The following is a 27,150-nucleotide window of genomic DNA, read 5'->3' on the forward strand; positions in this document are numbered from 1 at the left end:
GAAAGTAGGCAATACTTTGTTAACCAATGTATAGCCAGGGCCAGCACTCTCTGGCACTGGATAAGAACTTAAGTATTTGCTGATTAAATAACAAATGCATGAATAAAAGAATGTTTTGATATCCAGTGATTCATCCTACTTCTTCTTAAATTATTCTGTCATCAGATAACTTCTGATGATAAAAATATTTGTTCTGTGACTACACCTATAGGTGACAATAACAAATAGTAAATATAAAAAATATATATTTCAAAATTTCTTTAATTCTTTGTTATATAACAAATTAATTTTATTTTCTGCTCCTTTTTTGTTAGTATGATGACTTATGCCACAGTATAAGACACTCTGGGCAAAAGGGTATCAAAGGAGATTCATTTACATCTACCTGCCTTAAGACTTCATATTTTAAAAGAGAGCCACCTTACTTCCATTTCAACCTCACTGTCGGGCAAAAAAACTTTTTCCATCTGCCTAAAATGGACTTCAATGTTACAAGATCTTTTATTAATGCCAATGGCAAAAGCATTAAAGTCTAAATAGTAGTTAGCATACTAATAGCTATGCAAACTAAACCAATACCTATAAATAACGTAAATCATAACATAAAATACTAAGATAAGAAGATTCCGTGTCCAAAGTGAAAAGTTTGCCATTCAAAGCAGGGTGCAGGGCGAAGGTGATGAGGGAAGAGGGCTCAGTAAAGGAATCCTCTAAAATTTACAACTTTATTTAGGACAAGCACAGGGTTTTTGAAAAAGGAACAAGACAACCAAACATACGCACAGAAATGTACTTACAAAAAAGCAATCACATATTGTAAAATTTAAATTTTTGATGTTTGTTTCCCCATACTAATCAAAAATTACTTGTAAAGGAGTTCTATTCCCATCAAATATATTTTTATATATTTTTTCAATTTAGGAAAGGGCAAGGCTTTCCAAATTCACATTTTCAAACAAAACAAGGACAGATAATTTGTGGTAGGACAAATGTGATGACTTCACCTACCTACATAAGAACAAAATCTGAACCCACTTCACCTTTCACATAAAATGTATGAAATACAGTCATTATTTTACAGTACCTTTTTTCTCTTCTTTACTCTGTAAATTATATTTTAGCAGAAATATGAACCTCAACTGTAAAATAGCTTGGCCTGTTTTAAAAAGTTAAAGAGTATTTAAAAGGCTAACAAAATCTGGTAAAATTTCTGAAAGCCTATACATTTATCCAACAATACCGACCCCAGGATTTTACCATTTATTTCTCCAAAATCAATCATGCCACAACATGACTGAGAGTTTTAAATACATGGCTAATATAGCACGGTAATATTCTTTTCGTTACCTTCTTAGTTTACTTTTTCATTAACTCTGGTTTTTATCTATGAATACATGCTCATGAAAATATTATACAAGGAAGTAACTAACCTCTCACAATTCCTAAAGACACAGTTAGTGTATTTTTCCAGAATAACCTACATATAAGAAGCATATCTTAGTGTAAGATTATTTTTATATAAAAGAAAACATAGCATGCACAGTTTTCTCCATAATTGTTTCATATTAACACGTGTACATCTCTTTGATTTTGATAGCTGCTTACATTTTCCCTGAAGAGCTGTTCTACAATTTACTTAATCAGTTCCCTACCAAATGGCACTTGTGTTTTCTAACATTTCATATCACTGCAATGAACAGACCCAATGAAAGGGCACACATACTCTGCACATGCTTCAATGTAACTGTATGGTGAATTTCTAATGGGTATACATACTTAAAACTTTGTTACCAGCCCTGGCTGGTGTGGCTCAGTGGATTGAGTACTGGTCTGTATACAGAAGGGTCACTGGTTCAATTTCCAGTCAGGGCACACGCCTGGGTTGCAGGCCAGGTCCCCAGTTGGGGGTGCACGAGAGGCAACCACAAATTGATGTTTTTGTCCCTCTCTTCCCTTCTCTAAAAATAAATAAAATCTTTTAAAATAAATAAATTAAATAAACCTTTGTTACTAAATTACCCTCTTAACAACTTGAATATATACTCTGACTGTGAAGAAGACTGTCTGCTTCCCTACAAATGCAACCCAGATCAGGAAACAGCATTAGTTTTAAAAACTGTATCTAGACTTATTTTTAGTTCCTCATCATTTGCATTTTTTAAGAAATCTCAAATGAAAGTTATACCTCCTCTTATCTAACTTTTGCCCCTTACCCCTCACACCACCAAATCACATAAATTCATCCCCTGATGGGTTAAAAACTTCAATTATTTACCAAAAAGAAAAAGAAAGAAGAAAAGAAAAAGCTACAACAGACTATGTATATATGTATACATATGAGTGGAGAAGAGAGATGAATGAGAAGTCAAATAATCTATCTTTAAAAAAAAAAAAAACCCACATCCACATTTTTCTGACTATAAGACGAGCCCCCCCCCCCATTTGGGAGGAATAGTGGTTGTTAATGCTGCTGTTGAGTTCTGTTTACATTTACACTGGTGAAATATTATGCTTTTTATGTTATTAAATACTTTACCACATTTTTTGCTTCAAAATGTTTTCCCCTATTTTCTTCTTCTAAAACCTAGGTGTATCTTATGGTATAAAAAAATACGATATGTATCTACTTCTGCTAAAATAAAATTCCATCTGGGTTTCATGGTACTTTTTTAAATTTAGAAGTAAATTTTAAAGTTTCTGCCAGAATGTAGTATTCTAAAGATGTACAATTAGCCCTGGCTAATGTAAGTCAGTGGATTGAGCATGGGCCTGTGAAGCAAAGGGTCACTGCTTCAATTCCCAGTCAAGGCATATGTCTGGGTTGTGGACCAGGTCCCCAGTAGGGGGTGCGCAAGAAGCAAACACACATTGATGCTTCTCTCCCTCTTTCTCCTTCCCTTCTCCTATCTCTAAAAATAAAATAAATAAAATCTTAAAAAAAAAACCCTACTCATCTTTATTTCCCACTTTATTAAAAAAATCTAGAGTTATTTGACTATGTTGTCACTAAATAAAATACTGTATTGTTAGATATATTTACTAGTGTACCTGACACATTTCATACTATTCATTTTTAAAGCCTAAAATTCCAATAAAGTAATCCAAAATCAAATGTGTACTAAGAAGATAGGGCCACACATAAGCAGTTTTTATTATCACAAAGATCCCTAAATAGTTTTTATCTTAGTTTCTTGACATACATCCCCAACTAATTTTGATAATATTTAAAAATAAGAACAATTAAAACCTCGCCAGCGCCTTCAAAGTAAATGTTAACAGTTAGACACCATTTCAAATATGTGTAGGAGTAACTAAAAGACTTAGGTAACAAAGGATTAAGTAATGATGTATAAAATTGTAACTTTGTAAGTAAAATTAATATTTTATAATAATTTACTTCATTGCTTAAATTTTTCTCAAGGCTAATACTATTATAAGGCCTAGTAAACTTTTTTAAAAGATCATACTTACCAACTTTGATCATTCATTTATACAAATATTACGAAGTGCTTACTAGGTTACACGCTTTACACTACATAATAGATAATAAACTGGCAAATAAAATTAGTATACCTCAAAGAGTCTATAATCGAGACTCTTGAATCTATAATATTGGTCCTGTTTCTAGACAAAGTTTAATATCAAATTCTTCAACAATTTTTGCCTCTTCTCTGACTTAAAGACCTTTTCATTTTCCTATAATCCAACTAATAAGTAAAATCCAAAACTCCACTTGAAGAGTACAAAAATATTACATTTAAACAAACTATTTCACCCAGATGTGCCCTGTGTATATAATGAAATACAAACAGTCTTGTCCAGATATTAGTAACATATTATGCAAAGTAAAAAAACAAACCAGCTTGCCCATCTTTTCACATCTCCAATAATAGTCGTGCCTGCTGGACACTTGTATTTGTTGTCTCTACCCATGAACTCATTCTTTTTCCAGTATTTCACAATAGGCTCTATGTATACAAATAGATAAAACGTATTTATTGTTTTTAGATTACATTCACCCCTCAAATTTGTCTATATCGTACATCTTCAGATAAAAATAAAACAAGGGCATATGTATTAGAAATTACTTATGTCAATGTTTTTTGTTTTGCTTTAAATAGGCTCTATCTATTGACAGTATACCATTCTCTATTTGGTCAGCAACACATAAACCGTCTTCTGCTCCAAAGTAACGAGATCTACAAACAAATAAAATACACCAACATAACCAGAGCCTCCTCCAATGCCATATCCTCCACACATGCACAGTGGTAGAGAGTGAAGGGGCTAAGAATAAAAACACAAATTACCAGAAAAGACTTAAGTCCAAAGCCTATGTTTTAGGGTCACCAATTTCTACCATCCTTCTGAAAGACAACTGCCCTACCCTAGGAGACTAAAAACAGAAGTGCCAGGTAACTCACTTAAAATAGTATCAAAGGCATGGATGTAAAAACTACCAAAGTAACCTTGGAATCCAAGTGGTGTCACTGGCTTTCCTCTGATTCCCTGATGGCCTGGGGTTGCTGGTAACAAGCTCCATCAGTCTGGTCCCTCAAAATGCCTGTTACCACTATGCCATTTCTATCCTATTTACACCAAATCTTTAATGGTTTCCCTGTAAGCAATTATTCCAAGCACCAAAAGACTCCTTTTTCAAACTCATAATTGTATCTCCTGAGAAATATGGGTAGACCAAAAATGACAAAGGCAGCACCATTCCCTTCCCACTAACCTAATCCTGACCAGACAAGAGGATCTTTAGGGGTTTTCACATAAAAAGAACCTCACAGCAGTTATGACATTCTCAGAGCAGAACTGTGACATTCTCATATACCCAAAGGAGATATATAGACAGGACTACAACACGATGCTCACATATGAATATAATTTCTTCAGTCACTGTAACTGTGAACCACCTCTTCAATTATCATGAGGATATCTCAAGGCGCAACTATGTTAGAAGCAATGTTATCAACAGTTTCAATCCCCTCACCCCAAATTTCAGATATCCAATTTTATTACCAAATTTCCAACAAAAACTAACAATATAAAAACAGTAAAGGCAGTATCTACTAACTTTGATGTGTGTAATAGTTATCTCGTTAGGATGCTTTATGAAATTAAATTTAACCCACATCCATATATTTCAACCTCTCTATCACCAATTTCTTATCAGAGTCAAGAATTTTTTAAGATTATCAATTTCCATCCTCTTCAAAGACATGAAGCTATGTCTCTCAGTGAAGATAGTTATTGCTTAAAGGGAAGGCCACTAAATAATAGCTTACAGAATGTTTAACAGCATAACTGAACTATCAAAACCTTTATACTTAATTTGCTTTTGAATGCTCAGGGAAAACTTCTCCCTCTTACACTAATTCTATAATTTCCAGTAAATGCTTAGTTTTTAAAGTATTTCTCATAATTAGTTTTAAAGGTATACATTTGTATAACTTGATTTTTTAGCACTCCAGCTTGCTTAGAAAACTGTACACAATGTAAGTAGTTATACTGTTCTTAGGTCACAGGGTCTTTTCCGGTTTATACTTGCAATACTCAAAGGTGTGTGATATCGTAAGATTTTATACTAAAAAATCAAATCCAAAAAGCATACAATTAGAAATCTACATCCCCAAAACCATGTTTCTGATGCAACTCTCCTAAAACTAAGCTTCCAAAAAAGAATTTACCTATGTGGAGCATAAACAGGATGCCAATTTGCCTTTAAATTAAGTGGCATCAAAATAAAATTATTTCATTCAACAAATAATGTCTGGTTAGGGCCATGATATCAGCTCCTTTTATAGGAGCTGAAGGTAAAAAAGATCATTTCTATTTGCATCTTCCTTCTTCCAACTGTTCCAGAAGACACACTCAGCCTCCAGCAACTATGGCTCTTGACATGACTTCTTCCTACGGACAAGCCAGGCTTCTAATCTGGGTCTTCAATACATCAAGAGAAAATGTCACCTTATTTAGAGGCATTGTCAGGAGGAAGGACTCAGAATTTTACCATATAACCACATTCTTAACAATAAACTTAGGAAAAAAAATCATGGAAAGGATTCAGGACTTGACACGTAAAATCAAGAATGTAAGCCAGTCAAGAAATAATTATGCATCTTACATAACAGTCACACATGTATGCTATGCAACTTTCTGGAATTAATCCCTATTTGCCTTCATTTGTGTCTCAGACAGTTTCTAAAAACCATGTGGTCCTATATGACACATTATAAATTAAAAGTATTAACTAAGAAGATGCAGCATGTCCGCAATCTTTTTATTATAAATGTGATGCGTGAGAGTGGGATATTTTTTTTAAATTCAAGGGCCACAAAGGAAGAAGAGTAATGAATCTTGTTATCCACCTGCATCAAAATGGCATTAAATTATCACTGTTAAAAGCCTTCTAGTGTGGTTACCAGCTAAACTTTAATATCATTTTATTTGTTTCTTGATTCACCAATTTTATATGTGATTAACTGTCCATTGAAGAAATGAGCACTGAACCTTACTATGTTGCCCTCTAAATCCTAATTTTACAAGGTTATATTATTTATGCAATGGGTATGCTACATTCTTCATAACTATAATGCATCCTAAATTTTATGTATTTTCTAGGTTGATTCTAAAAACTAAATGTATATATAATGTGAATAGGTAAATACTAATCACTAAAGTAAATGTCATTTTATGTTGAAAGAGACTTTACTAGCTGAAAGAGAACTGCCCATGTACTCTAGACTGATAACACTCTTAAATTTTCTTCCGGTTTTCTTCAGTTCTTTCTGAAGGCCAAAGACTGCCCCTGTAGCTACCACTGTTTCCTCCCCTCCAGACTGCCCTCTCACAATATCCTCTGTCTTACAGCTGTCACTGAACTAGAGTTATCTCAAACATTTTCATATAAGATACATAGTTTTGACTAGTGTAAAATGTGTACGTATCCTCATGTGATAGCATGGTTAACACAGAAAATGTAGGTACAAATCTATTTCCCTCCAAATGATGAAGACCCGCACCACTGTCTACAAGCATTCAGCAAAGGCTGCTAAGAACTCAGTCATTTGGTTTTCCATTTTTTATTCCCTCTCTCTAGCAGCAACTTGGGGTTACCTTGTTATCCTTAGAGTTCTGAAATTTTACCAGATGTGTCTAGATTCTAGATGTAGGTCTTTTCCCATTCATCCTGTGTGGTGCAAGATGGGCTCTTTCAGTTTGAAATTCATTATTTTTCTTCAGCTCATGAACTTTTCTTCAGTTGCTTTTCTTTCAGTATTTTCTCCTTTCACTGTTCCTGTTCTCTGCTTAAAGAACTCATATTTACAGACATGAAAGCTTTGTGATGTATTTTCCATACCTCTTTAATTTTCTGCTTTTCCAGTTGTTTTTTTCTTTTGCTTCATACACACAGAGTTCCTCCTCCTTAGTTGTAAATTAACAACTCAGTCTTCATTCACGCTAAATTGTTATTTAGCCCATCCATTTAATTTTTCATTATATTTTTCAAAATCTTTCTGGTTCTCTGCCCCCTTTCCGGTGCCCTCTTTCCACTGCAACACATTCTTAAATCTTAAATGAAATACAATTATACTTTTTCTTTGAAGTTTTCTTCTGAATTATATTTGAGGTTAGTTGTTCTTTTATTATGTTAATCCTCTTCCATCGTTATTCTCAATTGTAGGATTGTCCCTATTTATACCAGCAAATGAAGGACTATTTTAGAGAGAGTAGAGGAAGACAATGTGACCTTTTCTGAAATTGTTCAGGTTTGTTTTCCCAATGGGCTTCTCCCTTAAATGGGAGAGTAGTACTAACTAAACAGGGCACACGGATAAACAGGCATTCCAGAAAGATACCCAGACATGAAGTCAAATGTGCTGAATACTGCCCAAACTGCTTTTTTTCTAGAGTAGCATGCCTTAATGCCATTGCTTCTCTCTCAGGTTCCAACATCTTAGTAGCTGTCCTACTGAACTACTGACACATTAAGAGCTCAGTTCTTAGACTTCAGGCCTGAGGACAGGCACCACTGCCACCAAAGGAAAGGGCAGCAAGAAGGCCCACCTAACACAGCACTTTGGAAAATAATTATTTTAAAAATTCTTGATTATTACCCAATTGCCCACTACTGTTCTTTGTACTGGTTGACTCCAAGCTTGGAGCCTTTTTGAGATTCCCCTAAGAAAACCTGAGCTTACCTCTGTTATCTTGGGTTCCAGTTTCCTCTGAGATTTTGCTGTCATTCCGATCTTGTGAACTTTCTATCTTCTCCAAAATTTCTGGTCCTCTGATGGTACCTGTAGTGGACTGTGAACTGTAATTTTACTGCTCAACATGCTTTTTCCCCACCCCCTTTTTCTAGTAATATAATCCCTATTGTCTACAGGAAAAATACTGCATGTGCTTTGGGTAGAGGTGATTCTTTCCAACCACCACAGTGGTAGCCATATGACCAGGTCTGGCTAGAATATCCCACACCTTCTCCTTTGACAGCCATTTTTGCCTGGCTGAAAATAAATACAGAAGAACCCAGATGAAAAACATTAAAAGAAAAACAGTACTGATGACACAATTTAAATCTGGCTTTATCTATGCCTAAGGAGAATCTTGGCCCCTCCTTCCCCGCACACATGCAAACATGAAGTGAGAGAGCTAATGAAGTCCTCTGCTCCTCTTTATCATAGTTTTGACTAATATAACAACATCTGTCCCTGCTTTTCAGAACTATAATTCAATTCAATCTTTAAACAGTATTAGTGGGACATTCGAAAGAAAGGAAGTTAAGGAAATCTGTTGCCCTGCTTGGGTAGCTGAGTTGGTTAGAAGGTTGTCCCTACACACCAAGGTTGTGGGTTCAGTCTTCAGTCAGGGCACATAAAAGAATCAACCAGTGAAATAAGAGGAACAATAAATCTATGTTTTTTTCTCTTTCCCTCTCCCTTCTTCTCTCCCTCAAATCAATAAAAAATGTTTTTTAAAAATTTGCTCAATTTACCACATTTAAAAGTTAGGATAATAACTATAAAATAAGTGCAAAAAATGAAATTAAAATCATTATAGTTTGGTGTTAAACATATAATGAATAAATAGATGTAAACTTTATTAAGTAGACCTTATCAATGCATAAGGCAGCCTTCATAGCTCTAGGGAGGAAAAAACATAAAATCCAATTATAATTATAATGATCTCTTAGATGTTTTCTGAGTCAAGATTCCAATTATTTCAAAAAGAGCAAGGAAACAATGCTAGTGTAGTGATTTAAAAATTTCTAAATCTACTATTATACAAAAACCCTCTCTGAATGGTTACACAGTGGCAAACCCTGGAAGAAAAATTCTGTAGCTCTTAGTTGTGATTATTAGAGCACAGGTAGGGAAAAGGTTGTTTAAGGCACTTTATAATTTTGGAGGTGACAAAGAGCACAGAACATCACTGAACTCTTCAATGAATGGAACATAAAAATCCAGTACTCTTTCCCTAAGGGTCATAATTTATGGTTCATAGGCCTATGCCTGAAGAACTCTTAACCCTCCTGAAACAAAGTATAAAATGCTCTATGTATATATAAGTACATTTTGGGGGAGAATAGGTCCACAATTTTCATAAGAATCTAATTAAAATTCATGACCTAAAAAAGGTAAAAACTACTCCTGATGGCAAGATAATAATGACAACTTCATTTAAGAATTATATGCACAATTAAATCCAGACAAATATATAAGTAATGAATACCTCCAACATATAAGCCAGTAGTATAATAGATATATAGATATCTCCATTCTTTAGAAAAACTGTTAGAAAAATATTATTAGCACCAACATGAACAAAATGAGGTTAAGCAGTAACTTTCCAAAGTTACCCATTATTAAAGCAGGATTCAAAAGCAAGTTTCCCAAGTTGATTTCAAATTCTTTCCATGTAATCCTTTTTTTCCAGAAATATTGATAAGGAAACACAAAAGCAACAGATAATTTCATAATGGAATATAATGTTATGTCAGGCACAGAAACTGCCAAGCTCTCACATGACTGGGCTTTAACGGGATTGGAATCTGACCCTTCTTCCTAACTGCTATTTAAGATTTTCAAGGGAAATAAACTTCTGCTTCTGGTAGTGAGATCAGGAAGATCTTAGTATTTGATTAAGATGAATGAATCTTATTAATGTTCAAGGCTGCCTAAGCCAATGAATGGGTTGTCTTGCAAGCAAAGCTGTTCTTTGGACTCTATGATACACATAATAAAGTTGCTCATGCACAGCAAACAAAAAGCTGCAATACCAAGCTCTGTGTTTTATGTCTTGGCAGACAAGTCAAGAATCTGGTGAGAAGCTAAAATAGGTAAGACTTCCCACATACTAAGGTACATTCACAACTTAAAGCATACTCCATTACTTGGATCTAGTCAAGTGAACTCAAGTACTAGTGTTTGGGTTGGAGCCAGAAAGCTGGGCTGAAGGGTAGAGAAGATTTTATCCTGTGAGATGGTTACATGGCAGCAGAGTAAAAAAAGAAAGGTAGGAAAGGAACAAGTGAAAACAATCTACAGAAAGTTAGGAATGTTTTCAAGATTCTAAGACTTAGAAAAGAGCATGGTCATACCTTTGCTTTGATGCATTGTAACTGTAGCTAGAACCAGAGAACCATTGGCTTAGCCTATAGTAGAGAAGTCACAGAAATATGATTTGCTCCATAATTCCGGAAAAAGAGATAAAGAGTTTATCTTTTTTCCCCATTAATGTTATGTCCCTCTTTATTAACAGTATGATAAAGTACTATACATTTTTAAATTCTGAAGAAATTTACGAACATACTCTATTTAAATATTAAAGTCTAATGAATCCAGAATATAATCCTAAAAGGATATCTATCCCATACAACTATCATTTGTGAAATCTTCATTACAGATTCCCATTCTCTATGCTACCACTGGTTCCACCAAAAATAAATGAACCCAAATGTAAAATTACAGCTGAAGAAATTTATTGGCAATCTATGAACTCAATAAAAAATTCAAATTAAATGGAATTAAGAAGAAAAAAAGCTACATTTTTCTAAATTACTATTTTTATTGTATTTTTAAAAATTAGCCAAACATCTTACTTACTAGTCAGTAATCCCATTTTCACAAAGCTCTCCATTGTTCCTCATAGTTCAGTTTTAATAGCTAATATTTAGTTTAAATTTTGGAGATCCTTGTAGTTTACAAATGTTTTCACATACATTATCTCATCTGACCCCCCCACCAAAAGAAGGTATTCTTATGTCCCTTTTACATGAGGATCTGAGATTCAGCCTGCATTTCATACTTCCATGACAGCATGCATTCAGAGATATAACAGGCTCTAAACCTGCATTCTTCTCACTTCACATTTTAAGAGCTTACTATAAAAAAGGTCATCTACAAAATATGTACTTGAATTTGATGTTCTAGCAAAGGTGAATAGTATACTATTCACTCACAGTCTATAAAATCTGTTTCAAGATCAATCACATGAATTTTTCCGAAAATGGATGGAATCAGGAAAGTGAGGTGCAATGGAACAGAGCTACATTAACTAGCTACACTATGATAAACTCATTTGGGGGGCAAGGGGGTTTGTCTTATAATCTGGTGTTCTAACAAACGCTTAAATGTTACAGGACTGTATTACTATAATACTTAAGTGTAACGATCTAGAAGTAGATCCTAAATAACAGTAAGAGGTCATCCACAAAGATCTATAATAAGGACCTAGATACAAGATCACATGAGCTAGTGAGCTCTATCACTTACATAAAACATGTTTCTTGAGCAATTACTAGGGAGGCCATAAAGAACAGAAAGGAGGGAGTCGATTGCAGGAGTTAAAAAAAGCAGACTTTGATGTGAGACTGCCTATGTTTTATTCCATTTTTATGACCCTGAGCAACTTTATTCTTTGCCTTGATTTTTTAACTATAAAATTTGGATAACATTATCTACCTTAGAGCCGTCATAAAATTAAATGAGATACTATATGTAAAGCAATTATAATTTGCCTGGCATATAGTAAGCATTCATGAAAATATTACTTATTAAAATATTAGTTACTGAGGTTATAATTACCCAATGCACTAAGTGTTATGAACATCCCAGAGAAGAAGTTATATTTTATCTGGCTCTTTACGGACAAACTAGCAGTCAAAAGAGAGTGACATCCAGAGAAAATAGATTATTAATAGGGCTTGAACACTGACATTAGGCCTAGCACATCCTAAACTGCTACAAAACCACTGTAGTTTAAAACATACGGCATTGACGCACATAATAAAATGGGAATTACAAAAACAGACCCATGTACCTTTGGTCTAGCACTTTCATGACTGGAATATATAATTTATTTGAAACATATTTTAAAAACATGGAAACAAAACTAAAGAACACTAGAATGATAATGAAAGACAACTGAAAAACATTCATTTCATAGGTCCTGCCCTAATAGTACAAATACATAAAAATGTCCAAGTCCAAAGACTGCCTACTTAAAATTAACCGTAAGGATATTATGCTAAGTGAAATAAGCCAGGTACAAAAAGACAAATACTGTATGGTAACACTTGTATGAGATATGTAAAGTAGTCAAATTAAAAAAAAACAAAAAGTAGAATGATGGTTGCCAGGAGTGGGGTAAAGAAGGAGTTGTTTAATTCATAAAAAGGGTCAGTCTTGCAGGAGAAAATATTCTAGAGATGTTGCACAACAATATGAATATATTTAACACTACCAACTGAACATTTAAATGTATAAAATGCTAATTTTTATCGTTTACCACAATTATTTTTAGTTATTAAAAAAATTAGACATATAGACCAAATTATATAAACCACTTAAAAATTAATAAAGAGATCAGATAAAGCACCTGATCAAATTCCAACTTCTCAGTGGCATTTATGGTTAAAAATAAAACGTAAAATTAAAAAGAAATAGAATGCATATAAATTGAATCTACAAAGCACAAATTTTTACAAGACTGATTTCAGGAAGGAAATTATTCATGGTTTCTCCCAAGAACTTTCAAAATCTAACATAAAATGGATAATCTTCACAGGAAATATAAATTAAAATGTTGATAAAATCAAATCCGACAGTGAGTTAAAAGAACAATACATCATACTAAAACTAGGATTAATATGAGGAAATTTATTACTGTAGTACATTACATGAATAGATGCAGGGGAGGGGGGAGAAATAATCATTTCAATAGATGCCAAAAATACATTTGCTAAAATTCAGTATGTATTTTATACATACTGAAATGTATGTATAAAACACAGTAAGCTAAGAGAGATATACTAAATTAGTACAGGATAGTTGCATTATACTTAATAGTGACACAAGAGCACTCCATTAAAATACAGGAAAGAAAGATAAGCCTGTACTACCAGTTCTAGCTAGCATTTAGGGAGTATTCAAAACTGATGCAATAGAAGAAAAACAAACAAGAGGTATACATTTTGAAAAAGAACAGACAAAAGACAAAAACAGTCAATACTGTTGTACTGACTTCATTTACTGAAGTCAGTACAACAGTTTAGTCAGAAAACACGCACAATAAACTCAATGTGACAATTCAGTTTAGGGCTACATACACAAGATCAGTAGGTTTCTATAATCCAACTATAACAAATTAGAAAGTGTAACGGAAGAAAAAATACCATTTGTAATAACAATAATTACCAAACAATCTGAACTCCACAAGAAATGTTCAAAATCTGTAAGAAAACTATAAAATTTCATTAAAGACAGGAGAAGGTCCTGAAAAAAAAAGAGGCAGGCCATTTATTTTTATGGATCGGAATGCTCTGTGTTACCTATCTACTTTGCCTATCTGCTACTTGTAAAATATTACAAATTTTAATGTATACCCAATCAAAATCTCAATGGGCATATTTTACAGTGGTTTACAAAAGCCACTGTAAAAAAAAAAGGTAGACATATCACATCACTACCAAATGTGTACCTCCAAGAAAAGCAGTTAGAAAAACTCAGAATACTGATATGTGTTGGCTGTTTAAAGAACCACCAGAAAGATCAACTTAACTAAAAACAAGGTGGTTTGCAAGTAGAGATAGACATAAAAACAATGCCACTCAACAGCAAATTCTAATCAATAAAGTAATTTGAGACCTCTCAGTTTGGAAAAGGCAGCTACTTCTCCCTGCACAAGGTGATAACTCTGTGACCTCCAGGGTTCTCTGCTAGGTAGTAACAAATACCATCAGGTTAACAGTGTTGCTTTCCCACCCTTGATGATTTTTTTATGTGTTAACTTGGCTAGGTAGGCTAAAGGAAAAGGAAAGGAGGGCAGCAGTCATTTTGCAACTTTCTCTGTTACAACCTAGGTGCTGTTGGGAGGATTTTGCAAATGTATTTAAAATCCCCAAACAGGTGACTTTAACCTAGGGTGATCATCCTTAGTGAGCCTGACCTAGTCACTCTTCATTAAAGAAAATGGGGTTTTCCTGGCAAATAAGACTCCAAACAGCAGCTGAGTCTGCAACTGCTCTTCCTGGATCCTCGTTCCTGACTGCCTATGGAGAAGAGCATATTGCCCATGGGTTCCAACCTGTCTGAGATCTTCCCTCCCTATTTTCCTGCTTTACAAATTCTGGAATTGCTTAGTCAACCCCCAGAATTGTATAAGCCAATTCCCTGTAATAAATCTCTTAGTACATACCTAACTTTCTATCATATTATAAATCTCCTGCTTATTCTGTTTCTTTCATTAAACCCTAACTGAAATACCATCCAAGCCTATTATCTCAGATGCCCTCAAGATGGGGAGGCAACACACACATACGGAAAGGAGGGGGGAGAAGGGGGGGGAGAGAGGGGGAACCTAACACAGAGACTAGTAAGAGAGAATGAGTAGATTTTCAAAAAATACGACATAAAAGAGATCTTGCTGTAATTATTCTCACAAAGTACCAACAGTGGAAATCTATGAAGCATATGAGTTTTACCATCAAACTATATTACTGGCCTATAAAAACCTATGATTGAACCTACTAACCCTGTAGTCCTTAATCTATGCCAACTCTTAGGGGGTTACAAAAGTTGTGCAATTCTTAGGGATGTCACATTCTCAAATGCCTACTAGTTTAGATGTGGCAAGGGAAGATAACAAACAAGTAAGAATTACCTAACAACAAAGCCAAGGGCACACATAATAGTCAAAAAGGCAATCTCCCCACAGAGCTAAAACAGAGTTTAACCAAGGAATTTACATAGTTGCCAAGGCAAAGTACTCTCCTGCCCAGTGGATTTCATTATTAATATGGACCAATGGCGGCTATCTACTTTCTGTCCTTCCCTTCTCCAAAAAAGCCTTTATTATCTTATTCCTATTCACCACTGTACAGTGGGTGTGGCAAAACAGAGACAGATACATTATTTATTATTTTACAGACTACTAAATTAGGAGGAAAAGCATTATGCAGATATTCCTCACTTTAAGTTATATGAGTAACTGGGTAAGGACTTTGAACTGATTCTCTTGAGAAGGGAAGAAAACTGTTGGAAAAAAAGACTTTACAAATGTTGGGTAGCCAGAGGGTCCACCTGGTACTCAAAAAGAAAGGTTTAAATTAGAGAATTACACTTGAGAGTCACCAGCAAATGTATATATAAACACACTAGACTAGTGAGCCCAGATACAAGATTGGAAAAGGGCTCAGGACTCAGCAAAGATACACTAAATAATCAAAGAATGTATAGTGAGGGGAGTAGGAGGAAGAAATAACAACAAAAACCAACTAGTAACACAGTAAAGGAGAGGACAATATAAAAACAAAGAGGGTAGCACTTTTTAAGAGGCAAAAACTGATCCACAAAGTCAAATGCTACATGAAAAGAGTAAATAAAAAATGAACACAATTAAATTACTATACTCAAAAATAATTCAAGGTATCTTTGGAAAAATATTTCTAAAAGCTTTAAAAAAATATGGGGTTGAGGTCTCCAGAACTCATCAAATAATTCATTTTACTACACAAAAATAAACATTTTTCTACATCTTGAAAATACTGTAGACAGAGAATATATGTAACAACACTGTGAAGAATACCCATAAATATAAACAGCACCAAGTCACTAAGAAAACAACAAGTCTAATAGAATAGGTAAAGGATAAAACAGTAAATTTTCAAAAGAAATCCAATAGAAAAATAAACGAGAATTTACTCATCAACAGTAATCAGTAAAATGAAAACAAAATACCGTCTTTAAAAGATTTCATAAACTAAGAAGATTGACCATGGCCAGCAGCATTCTTATACACTGCTGATGGAAGTAAAACTGGGGAGTGTTCGTCAAATTTTAACATGTGCAAAACCTCTGGCTCAGCAATTCCATTTCCAGGAATCCATCTCAAAGAAATATTTTTTACTTAAAAATACTGTACAAGAATGTTCACTTCAGCACTGTATGTACAATAGCAGTGTATTCAAAAACCTAAATGTCAACCAACATAAAAGATAAAAATATATTATGCACATTCATACTGTGGAATATTCATAATAAATGAGAACAATGAGGCAAATCCTAACATACTCTCAGACACACACATACACACACTCTTCCACCAAGAAAGGAAGCAGAACATTTGATATACACCAATCTGTTAGCAGCATTTATCCTGACAAAGAGTGGGATAAAACCTTTATGTATTAGAAGATTCTCTTTTTTAGAAGTTATGAATGCATTCATTAATTTTTAGAGTTAAATGTATGTATAATCATTATCTGAAAACTCATCTCTTCAACTGATATATTTTAAGAATGCTTATCAATGAAACTTTTGGCAAACAAAATTTGTAGTCTGATTAAACACACCAAGGGAAAAGAAAAGACAGTTTAAAATAATGATTAATTCTGGAGAGTAAGATTATTAGGTAATTTTGCCCTAGCTCTTGTAGCTCAGTGGACTGAGCACGGGCCTGCGAACCAGAGGATTGCAGTTCAATTGCCAGTCAGGGCACATGCCTGGGATGCAAGCCAGTTCCCAGCAGGGGACACACGAGAGGCAACCATATGTTGATATTTTTCTTACTCTCTCCTTCCCTTCCCCTCTAAAGATAAATAAAAGCTTTAAAAAAATTTTAAAGATTATTAGGTAATTTTTATACTCTCCTTTAGATATATCTGATTTTGTCAAATTTTCTTAAGTGTGTGTTTCTATGTATATGAATGTTTAATAATAATATTAATATGAACATTTTATTTAAAATCAAATTTAAAAGCTATCTAACATTTCACTGTCCAGTAACTCAATTTCTCATATTTCACCACATATCTACCTGTGGCAACAACGAGTTTACCAATATACCTACCTCTTTCCTTACTACAAAATCTTCAGGATAAAAATTAGGATAATTCTTTGGTGTAATTTATTGTTAAGGATGCTCTACAATATATCACATACCAACCTCATCTCACACAAAAAATTACTGAGTATTTCAAAAGATACTCAAAAGATACAAAGTGTACTCTACTAGTATTCAAAAACAAAGCAATCCCTGTAATGAGACCAATTCTAAACGCACACAGTTACATTGAAAACAGACTCCCAAGTAAAGGAGTTACACAGGATTAAAATCATCTTCATAGCTTTAAATTATTATCATTTTATCTCAACAAGATTTAAATTTTAAAAAGCTAGGAATACTGTCTCAGTTTCTTCAAACCCCTCATAATCCATAAGTAATTTTGCTGGGTCTCAATGCTTCTTAAATAAATTTAGTTAGAAAAATATACTAGCAGTGATGTCTTCTAAAAATCATAAAAAAACAGAATTCCATCACTGTGCTGTTTTTATGTATATAAGTTTAAAAGTTTTACTAACTACAGTATGTATAAAATCACTGAATTCAACACATACAGCTATGATTTTAAATGTAGCAAACTTTTTCAAATCCACTGAGAGGGCAATGACTGAGATTATTATATACTGAAGAGCCACAGATAGAAAATATTTATGTTTTGTCAAGTAAAGAATTAACTCTTATATTGCATCTCTCACTAGTAAAAGCTATATAAGTCAGAGGCTCCGCACCAGAACTATTCTTGTTATTAACTTGTAATAAGAAGGAAACATGCAACAGAGGAGAGATAATAATGGTGTCAAAGACTGAACTGGTGTAACATGAACAGGAACATTTCCTTTTCTTCTCAGGCCACATATTTAGGGTGATAGGAAAGAGAAAAAGGGAAACTGAACTCCATGTTACTTATTCCAAATTCAAAACTGGTAAAACCAATTTTTCCAAATATCTGAATAGTTTCTAATCAAAGGTCCTTTAATTAAAAGACAATCCATGAGTAAAAACTCAGATCAAGAATTCATTTCAGAATAAGGTTTTAAAATTACTTTTATTTTTATTATTATTATTATTTTTTTTTTACTTTTTTGGGGGTTATTCTGGTGGGAGAACAGGGGAGGAGGATAAAAAAATAAAAGATTAAATAAGACCAAATGACAACCTAGGAAAGGGACATGCCCTACTAGATATGCATAACTATAGACTAGTTTCATAAATTCATGTCTACTCTGTACTTTCAAATAATTTTAAGAAATGAGGAATGATCACTTATTTTCAAAACTAAAATATCACTATTTAATACACCTCACATTTTTCTCCATGTTATGATTCAGTTTGGGTAACTAGTTAATTTGAACATTAATTACCAAGCAATGAGAATATAATTAAGTACAATCTTCAGTCCTCCTTGTTACATGGTTTCCATCCCTAAACCTCCAATCATTTCAACACTACCTCCCTCTAGAACTTCCTTAGTTTTAGTGACATTTTCATGGTACAGCAGGCAGAAATACACACACGCACACACATATGTGTCTAAAACCTATTTTGTATAGCTGTGTTACTTAAATAAGGATTGATTTTGGTTATCTACAATACCTTATTTAATCTTATTCATTATAATACTGAACTTTGTGTCAGACCACTTACCCAAAAAAGAACATTTTTTACCCATGACTCAATAAACCTATTTAACATTTTCAACCTATTCCCAACATTCTTGTTCACGCCCATTCCTACAGTTCAATGTGATCTGAACCTGCCCCCTCGGAGAGAGACTACATCATATATCAAACTTGTTTTACAAAGAAACTAACACTGGCTCCAAAATGATTTCCTGAAGTATTGTGATCTTTACATTTTTTTCTACCTGACCCTCTTTTGTCTCTAGTCTCATCCAAAATGAGTCTAAAATGAGTTGTGGAAGATGACAGAAAGCAGCCTCAGTTTTCCTTTCAATAATTTGGCCTATGTTAATTTTAAGTTTCATAGCATTCTTGGTGAAAATAAAATTCAACATCCTGCTTTTCAACAACTAAAATCCCAAATTATAAATCAGGATAAATGATAACTATACTGCTCCACAGTTCTACTTCCCCTCATGACGGGATAAGACAGTTTCCAAAGACCAAAAAAAAAAAAAAGTTAACAAGCACTGTTAAGTCAGGAAAGGTAATGTGCTTCTGGATAGCAAATGGATAAGCAAAACTCTACCAACCAGACAAGAAAGGTTCAAGGGACTATAAGTGTATTCATATTGACCCATTACCTCCAATCCCTTAATATACTTGCTTTTCCAGAAGCAGAAAGTTGAAAGTAGTCAGGTTTGGCATACTTTATCAAGAACACTGGTGCCCCCTACTGGCCCTAACAAAAACCTAAGTGGTCTTAGCAGGCACTACAATTATGAAGCAAAAATTCCTTTTCATATATGGTCAAATATGGAAAAATCATTAAAAATTTCACTATATGCACATTCCCTAACCCAGTAAATTATCTTTATAAAAATGTAGAATAGAATACTGTTAGAAATGCAAATATACTGCCTCAAGAACCATCCTGCCCACCCCCCGCCCCCCAAATCAACTTCCTAGTTAACTAACTGGATGCCAGTAGAAGCAGTCTAATGAATAATCTAGTGAATTTCTGGGAGTCACAATGTGCTGCTTTGATGGTTATTCAACAGTGAAAATTTCCACAATACCCTGATTAGGTTGATGAAGTTTAACAATGACTGTATTAAACTGAGTGGAGTCCAATTAAAACATCTGACAGGTCCACCATAAACAGCTGCAACCAAGTTTGGATACTTTAAGATTTGAGGTTCCAAATATTTCCAGAAAACTGGCTAAAGAAGTAATATTTATGAACTACTTTTACTCTAGAGATGTGACTTTATGTAAAATCCATCTTAGAAGTAAGATGCTAAGACTTAAAGAATACATGTAGCCCAGTGCAGTAGGAGACATAAAGATGTGAGACAAAGTTTCTGTCTTCAGATCTAAAAGCCCATAGCAGACTGGATGAAAACTGCTTCATCAATTAAAAGACAACATGAGAATTTAAGAGAAAAGAGAGTAAGTACAGGGCTAGTTTACCAAAAAGAACAGCTAAATTTTGGACTAACCTACTTCGTAACACAAAAAGGCCTTCTTTGTTACCACAGTTTCCCAACTACAAACTATCCACACAAATGCCTGCCAGATTCCCCACTACCACTGCAGTGAGAAAGTTTCAAAATAACATGGTGGGAGGGAGTAGGCAGTCACAGACTTCTTTTACACACATACTGTGGAGGTAGGGAAGAAAAAAAATTATAAGCACCTTCAACAGCCTATCAAGACCTCAAGTTAGTAACTCCTATTTAAAACGGAATTTTTTTTTAGCTCAAAAAGGGAAGATAACCTTAGAAGTAAAAATCTTGAGAGGATGGGAGAAGCAACAGGCTTCTTCCAGAGAGCAGTTTTCATTACAGAGTTTCATTTTGTTAACAACTGTTAATTCTAGATTGCGGCATATAGATATATTTATCTGTACTATTCTGTATTTCTTTCTTTAAATGTTTTTCAGGAGAAGAAAAAGAAAGAAAAACTAAGGATAGTCAACCTGTCTTCAATGGTGACCCTATTGCCAAAAAGTGAGTTACTCTATATTATCTAGTATATCTTAACATTATCTGAAATGCCAACATCAAAGATGTTCCTTTACACTCAACATTATAAAACTCATTCACATAACAGAGCATGTGAACACGTATGCGAATGAGCAGGTTTGAATGAAAACCACACAGGTTAAGCCCCACTCTGCCACATATTGGCTATGTAACACTAATGAAATTACCTGGAACCCTTCTAAACTAATATCTTTGCCTTTAAAATAAGTATCTCCTTCCAACATCTGTATGCTTCTGAAAATATTCCGATATACATTTAACCATTTAATTTCTCACACCTCCCCAAATCTATATTTCATCACTGCACATTTTCAAACCAATGTGTCTTAAGACAGATTTGCTCACCATTGCCTACCCAGTAGAGCAAAATGCCTGGCATAGAGTACCAAAACTGCAAACATTTACTGAATAGTGAAACAAATACAATGACATCTATTTTATATAGGATTATGGTGAAAATAAAGTGAGAATATACGAAAACTGTATTAACTCATTTAAATCTCACAGCAAAGCTATATAAGGTAGGACCTATTATTATCACCATTTACATACAAGAAAACTGAGGGGGAGAGAAGTAACTTGCCCAAGATCAAGGTGATGGATCAAGGATTTGACTACAAGTTCCAACGCACACTCTTAACCATTATGTTAGACTTGATACATGATAGATATTGAGTAACAATTTTTATTATGTTTTTAAAAAATGTATCTACATCTAGGTGGCTTAAGGTACTTTCCAGACCTTCAATATTCAATGTCTATTAGTTTAAATGCCTTTTCCCCAAATACACATGGAGGATCACCATCACTAAGAGAAGAAATTAAGTAACTGAAAGATACTGAAATTCAAACTTCAACTATTCAGAAGTCCTGGATCCAAGAAAGAAGAAACACTATTACTTCTTTTAGTTTCCTAAACAACTTCATGGAAAATGTTTTTTATCAAGTACTATGCAGAATAGGAAACAAGATAATTATGACACAACTATTGCTTCAAAGAGCCTAATGTCTGGTTTACAAATACTGCTTATCAATTAAGAGATGAAAATGGGAAACAAGTAAGCTTCGCTGGGCTATTTGGGATTCTACCATTACAACAGAGGAACTTGGATGACATTTTTCCATTAATAAACAAACAAAAAAGATTTGGAAATGAACTTGAGGAAACACAATCTACTTCTGAAATAGATTTCTCTTATTTTCAACCCTACCTCTTTCATGTCAAGAAAGTGGTTCTCCCAAATTCTTTAGAAACTAAGTCAGTACTTCCTTGTCTAAAATTTCTTTACTAGGTTTGTCCCTTAAATTTAAAGCCTTAAGTTATCTATAAAAAGATATGGGATTCTGATTAACTTTTGCTACATATCCATTTTATGCGCACAAAAATGTTACTTCTATACACGAATCCTACTTTTAAACAGCAAGTTCTTCCCCTTTGATTTCTGCTTTAGCAAATACTGATGCAGTTTAATTACATTTAAAACACATTCAGTAGAATGCAATGTTATTCCTGAAATGAAGTATGAACTTCCGATTTCACCATGTTTTTCTTCACAATACTTGAGTTAGTAATTTGATTTAGTCCACTAATTTGAAAAGTACATCACAGCAATATGGAAAACAGAAATGTATATGCTAACATAAAAGCTTTTAGGACATAAAAGCTGTTAGCATATACATTTCTGTTTCCATATTGGTCAGCCATCCACTGGAAAGACAAGATAATTATACATTTTTCCATTTCTGATCTAAAGTTTTGTGTCAAATGAAAGGAGAAGTCTTGGTCTTATATTTTTGTTCCCAGGTATATTCAAAGTTACACATATTCTAAAACATGATTACTCTATTCTGAAATACTGAACAGAAAATCTAATCTTATTAATCTATTCTACGTTTAATAAGTTAAGATTCTTGTTCTTCAACATTCAAATAAAGCTCTTGTTTAAATTGTATCTCCTTTCTTTCAGTGAATACCCAGCTAGCACTTTTTCGTAACAAACATATATATTGTTGTTAAATTATCCTCCATCTTTTCAGGTTAAATACCCCAAAACAATAACCTTTCATATTCCTCTTTAACCTTGTGATTTTTTAATGGTAGGATAATCTCAAGGATCATGTTATCCAAATTTTTCATTGCACAGCCAATAACATAATGAATTAGAAAAAGGATTTAAATATGAGTATTAACCCACATGATTACCTAACACTAGAAATTTCAACTTCTGCTGACATGGCAATAAAATGGTAATGAAGTAAAAAATATTGCAGAATGATCGACTAAGCTTATAATATACAGTGACTCTGAGGCTTATTTGTTTATTTTGGTCAAGGATGGAAGCAGTTGTAGGCATACTGTACTCCTTTCTGTTTGTTCATCCCTTATCATGTACCCATACAGATTTATTTTCAATGGCCATACTTTCTTACTTCTTTCAACTCATTGTCAAAATAAATGACAAACCTCCTGTTTACACCACTGTGCAGAAGACAAAATAAATTAAAAACAACAAAACCTACTTGATCAAAGTCAACATATACCTTTCCTGCTTTTCAGGGAAAACCAACACAAAATGAACGCACTTACTAAACTTAAGACTATTCTACATGATTTAAGAAATAACAAAGTTTTGCTTACCAGGCCAATCCAATGAACAAAACTACCTAGGTATGTGAAGTTTATGGCATAATATTCCAGTAAGTAATTCACTCAACTTGACATGAGTTCTAAACCAGAGCTTGAAATTTTGTTGGAGAACCTAAAATCTTAATATTGGTATTTTGCCATAGCTGCATGATTATGTTACCACAAAAACAGGCATGCAATTTGCTGCCTATTTTTTAAAAGAGGTCAGGAAGGGAATACAAAAAAATAAACTGTCATAAAAAGTGTACTGATCTGAACCATTAGAAAATTCTGATTCCTATTTTTGCTACTACCCACCACAAAGTTTCCTCTAGCCTTGTTTTCTTCATCTTTAAAATAAAAGGGTTCGCCTAGATTTCTACACAATGTTTCTCATCTCTGTGAAGAACTCCTGCAATTCTCATGAACTGAATAATCCTACCTATAGAGTTTATTGGAAACAGGATCCCATCACATCCCTGTCTTCAATGTTTCAAGTGCAGCCTGAGCCTACCTTCTGAAACATCCAACTAGGGCAATACAAAAATCTATCAATACAAGCCTACCCATAGAATTCAATAGGTTAGTGAAATAGCAGGAAGCGTCGTCCATCTCCTTGGTATATAAACTTGAACAGTCACATCTCTACTTATATAATATCACACAGTCTGAGATAAGAGAGAATCAGGGGTTCTACTCTCAGGCCAGTCTCAGACTCTTTAAAAGATATTTCTCCATTTGAAAACAACCCAAGATCCAATAATGCAATTTTAAAGAAACAAGCCTTGCACCAAGTTATGCTCTGTGTTTGTGGAAGAGAATAAATGGCAAGTGGTACTTCCAGAAAATTCAGTTGTCCTCTCAGAACCAAATGCATAATCAGCCTTTAAAGCTGTTTTCCTTCAGGGGCCTTAAGTTACAACTTCTTTATCCACATCAAAATGTTCTAGCTTCCATTTCAGGGTGGACAAGAGAGTTTACCCAAAAAGCTGGTAACAAGTAAGGCTAACCCTTAGTTTGTTGTCAGCAAGGTATGATTTACTGAGCTGCGGGGTAATATGGCCTTCTGTGAAGAAAGAGGTCCTACACCGCCGCCTGTCTGTGGACCCAGGGAAAATTATAAACAGTTATGAAACCAGAGCACTAGGACAAACCAAGAGGCCTTCCCATTCCAACTCACCACTACCAAAGCTGGCTCCACACCAGATGCATTAGCTGCCCCGTATCATCTGGAAAACAACAGCACCTAACAATTCTTCCTCGCTAAGGAAGCATTTCAAGATACATGCGAATGTACACGCAAGGATCAAATGTATTCCTCATCTACTGCATTTTATATAAATGTATATGGATATAAGATCAGCTCACGCAAAACCCTTGAAAGATGGAGGAAGTGAAGGCTCCTTCGGCAGCCACATTATGAAAAAAACCTGCAGCAGAAGAGTATGGAAAAGTACAGCTTCTCACGTGTCTCTCACATATACACTTAGCTCTAAATCCATTACAACCTTACCTCCCTCAAAAACTGCTCCTCGAACCTCATATTTGCGAGAAATTTACCAACTTGCAGTCGTGCCCCAAGAGACTCATCTACCCATCATTACCATACCCCCTACCACTTGGGTCCCGACCCCACCTCAGAAATAAGACCCTACCGGCCCCAGGCCGATCCCACCTGGTGTTACAAGGAAGGAAGTCTAACCAGTTCCCTCCATTCCCCGGATAACGAACTGTTCACCAACTCTGTGGACTCTGTGGCCCTCCCACCCCCACGTGTCAGCTACCCTCCCCCACAGCCCCACACCTCACCAATTAGGCCGGGGAAAGAAAGAGGGCAGTGGACACCTGGCCCCTAAGACCAATCTGCCCACGGAAATCTGTCCCACCGCAAGTGCCCTCCCCCCTTCGGCCCCTACCCTTTACAGCCCCTTCCTCCCTCCTTCCTTTAAAGCAGGCCCTTGCCTCAGAAACCTCCTCTTCCTCGTCGTCGTCGTCCTCTTCTTCCTCGCTGTTGTTGCTGCTGGTGCCGCCGCCGCCTCCACCGCCGCCGCCGCCGCCTCCACCGCCGCCGCTGTTGTCGCTGTCGCTGCTGCTTTCGCTGCTGCTAGGGGGTCTGCAAGTCCGGTTTCGCTTGGCCTTGTGCTGCTGCTGCTGCTGTTGCTGCTGTTGCTGCTGCTGCGGCAGCGGCGGCGGCTTCTTCTTCAGGAGCAGGTCGCAGACTCGCACCATCCCACGAGGAGAAGAGGCCGAGCGAGCCCCGCTGCCGCCGCCAACACTGCTGCCGACCTCCACCGCCGCCGCCGCCGCGGGGGGGCCCGCCGCGGCCACCGCCGCCGCCGGGGGGCTCCCTTCTCGCTCAGTCGCCGACGCCGCTGCCGCCGCCACCGGAACCGTCGCCTTCTCCATCCCCAGGGAAAGAGGGAGGGCGCGGACGGGGGAGGGGCGTAGGGGGCTACCTCTACCGCGACTTCTGCCGCACCGGGGCCGACACAGCGCTCAGTGCCGCCTCCGCCGCCACCGTCTCGGTCACCTCTACTGCCGCCGCCGCCGCCGCTCCGCCAGCTCTCACCTCGTCTCGCGATACTAAGGGCGGGGAGCCTGGCGCTGGGAGGGCGGAAGGGGGGAGCGTAAGGGAGTAAGGCCCCCCCCCGGTGGGCGGTGAGACGTACAGGAAGACCCGGGTGTCGGGAGACTCCACGGAGGGGAGACTACAAAGAAGCAATGAAAGTGTGCCCAGGGCGACCCAAGGAGGGAACAGCGGGGTCAGAGGAGGACGCGGTTACTGCCCTAGCGCCCGCGAGTGCTGCGATTTCCTCTCTTTCCTCGCTATTTCCTCCACTCACAACCTTTCAGCCATCCCTTCTTCCTTCCCCGCTTTAGAGTAGAACGCAGCCGCAAGCGGAAGTACACGTGACGCCATCAGGCGTCGCCAGTGTGGCGCGCGAGTGGACGAAAGTGAGATTTCCAGGGACGGCACCCAGCTCCCGCTGGCGGGCAGTTCTTGGTGCGTGGGACAGGCAGCGGAGGAGCAGGTCCGGCTAGGTGGGAAGCCAGTGCGGAAGCACGGTCCAGACACCTCGTTAGCGGGAGCTCGGGACCACCAGGTCTGGGAGGTGGAGCCTCGTTTTGCTTTGTTGTACCTTGTTTTGTTCTCGGCCTTCTGCCCCCTGCCGAATCGTGAATTAGGGGGTTGGATCTTGAGACGTGGCCTAATGTAAGGGAAAGAGCCCTCTGCCTAGTTTAAGTGTTGGGTCATAGACTTCCTGAACCTGAGTATACGCTTCTGTAAATAAGTTCTGATCAGTACAACGGTAAATTTCCGAAGTGGAGAAGAAAACGGGATCAGTGCCAGACTTCGCAGGCGATTCGCTGAAAGTCCCCGGTCTAGTTCTTCCACCCCTCACCGGACTCAGCTTTTATCTCTGAATGTGCATCACGAACAACCTTGTCTATGCACCTCTATGAAGGACTACTGTGATGGGGGGTTGAATTTATCGTTGGTGTC

The 27,150-nt window shown here is 36.1% G+C and overlaps 1 protein-coding gene across 7 annotated transcripts in view; it reads right to left on the bottom strand.

The window, feature by feature from the left end:
* ANKRD17 (ankyrin repeat domain 17) overlaps positions 1 to 26,169 on the bottom strand; it is a 150,694-nt gene extending 124,525 nt beyond the window's left edge. For 2 of the 7 annotated variants that reach the window (XM_053655687.1, XM_053655686.1), the window contains exon 1: positions 25,608 to 26,169. In XM_053655687.1, coding sequence (XP_053511662.1) covers positions 25,608 to 26,051 — 444 coding nt within the window. In that variant the 5' untranslated portion in view covers positions 26,052 to 26,169. The remainder of the gene's footprint in view (positions 1 to 25,607) is intronic. The other 5 variants (XM_037150172.2, XM_037150171.2, XM_053655690.1 and 2 more) reach the window with 3 other exon arrangements.
* Between the last annotated feature and the right edge of the window lie 981 nt (positions 26,170 to 27,150).

Source organism: Artibeus jamaicensis, unplaced genomic scaffold, assembly GCF_021234435.1.
Source record: "Artibeus jamaicensis isolate MK-2021 breed Jamaican fruit bat unplaced genomic scaffold, CSHL_Jam_final scaffold_1031, whole genome shotgun sequence".
Lineage (NCBI taxonomy): Eukaryota > Metazoa > Chordata > Mammalia > Chiroptera > Phyllostomidae > Artibeus > Artibeus jamaicensis.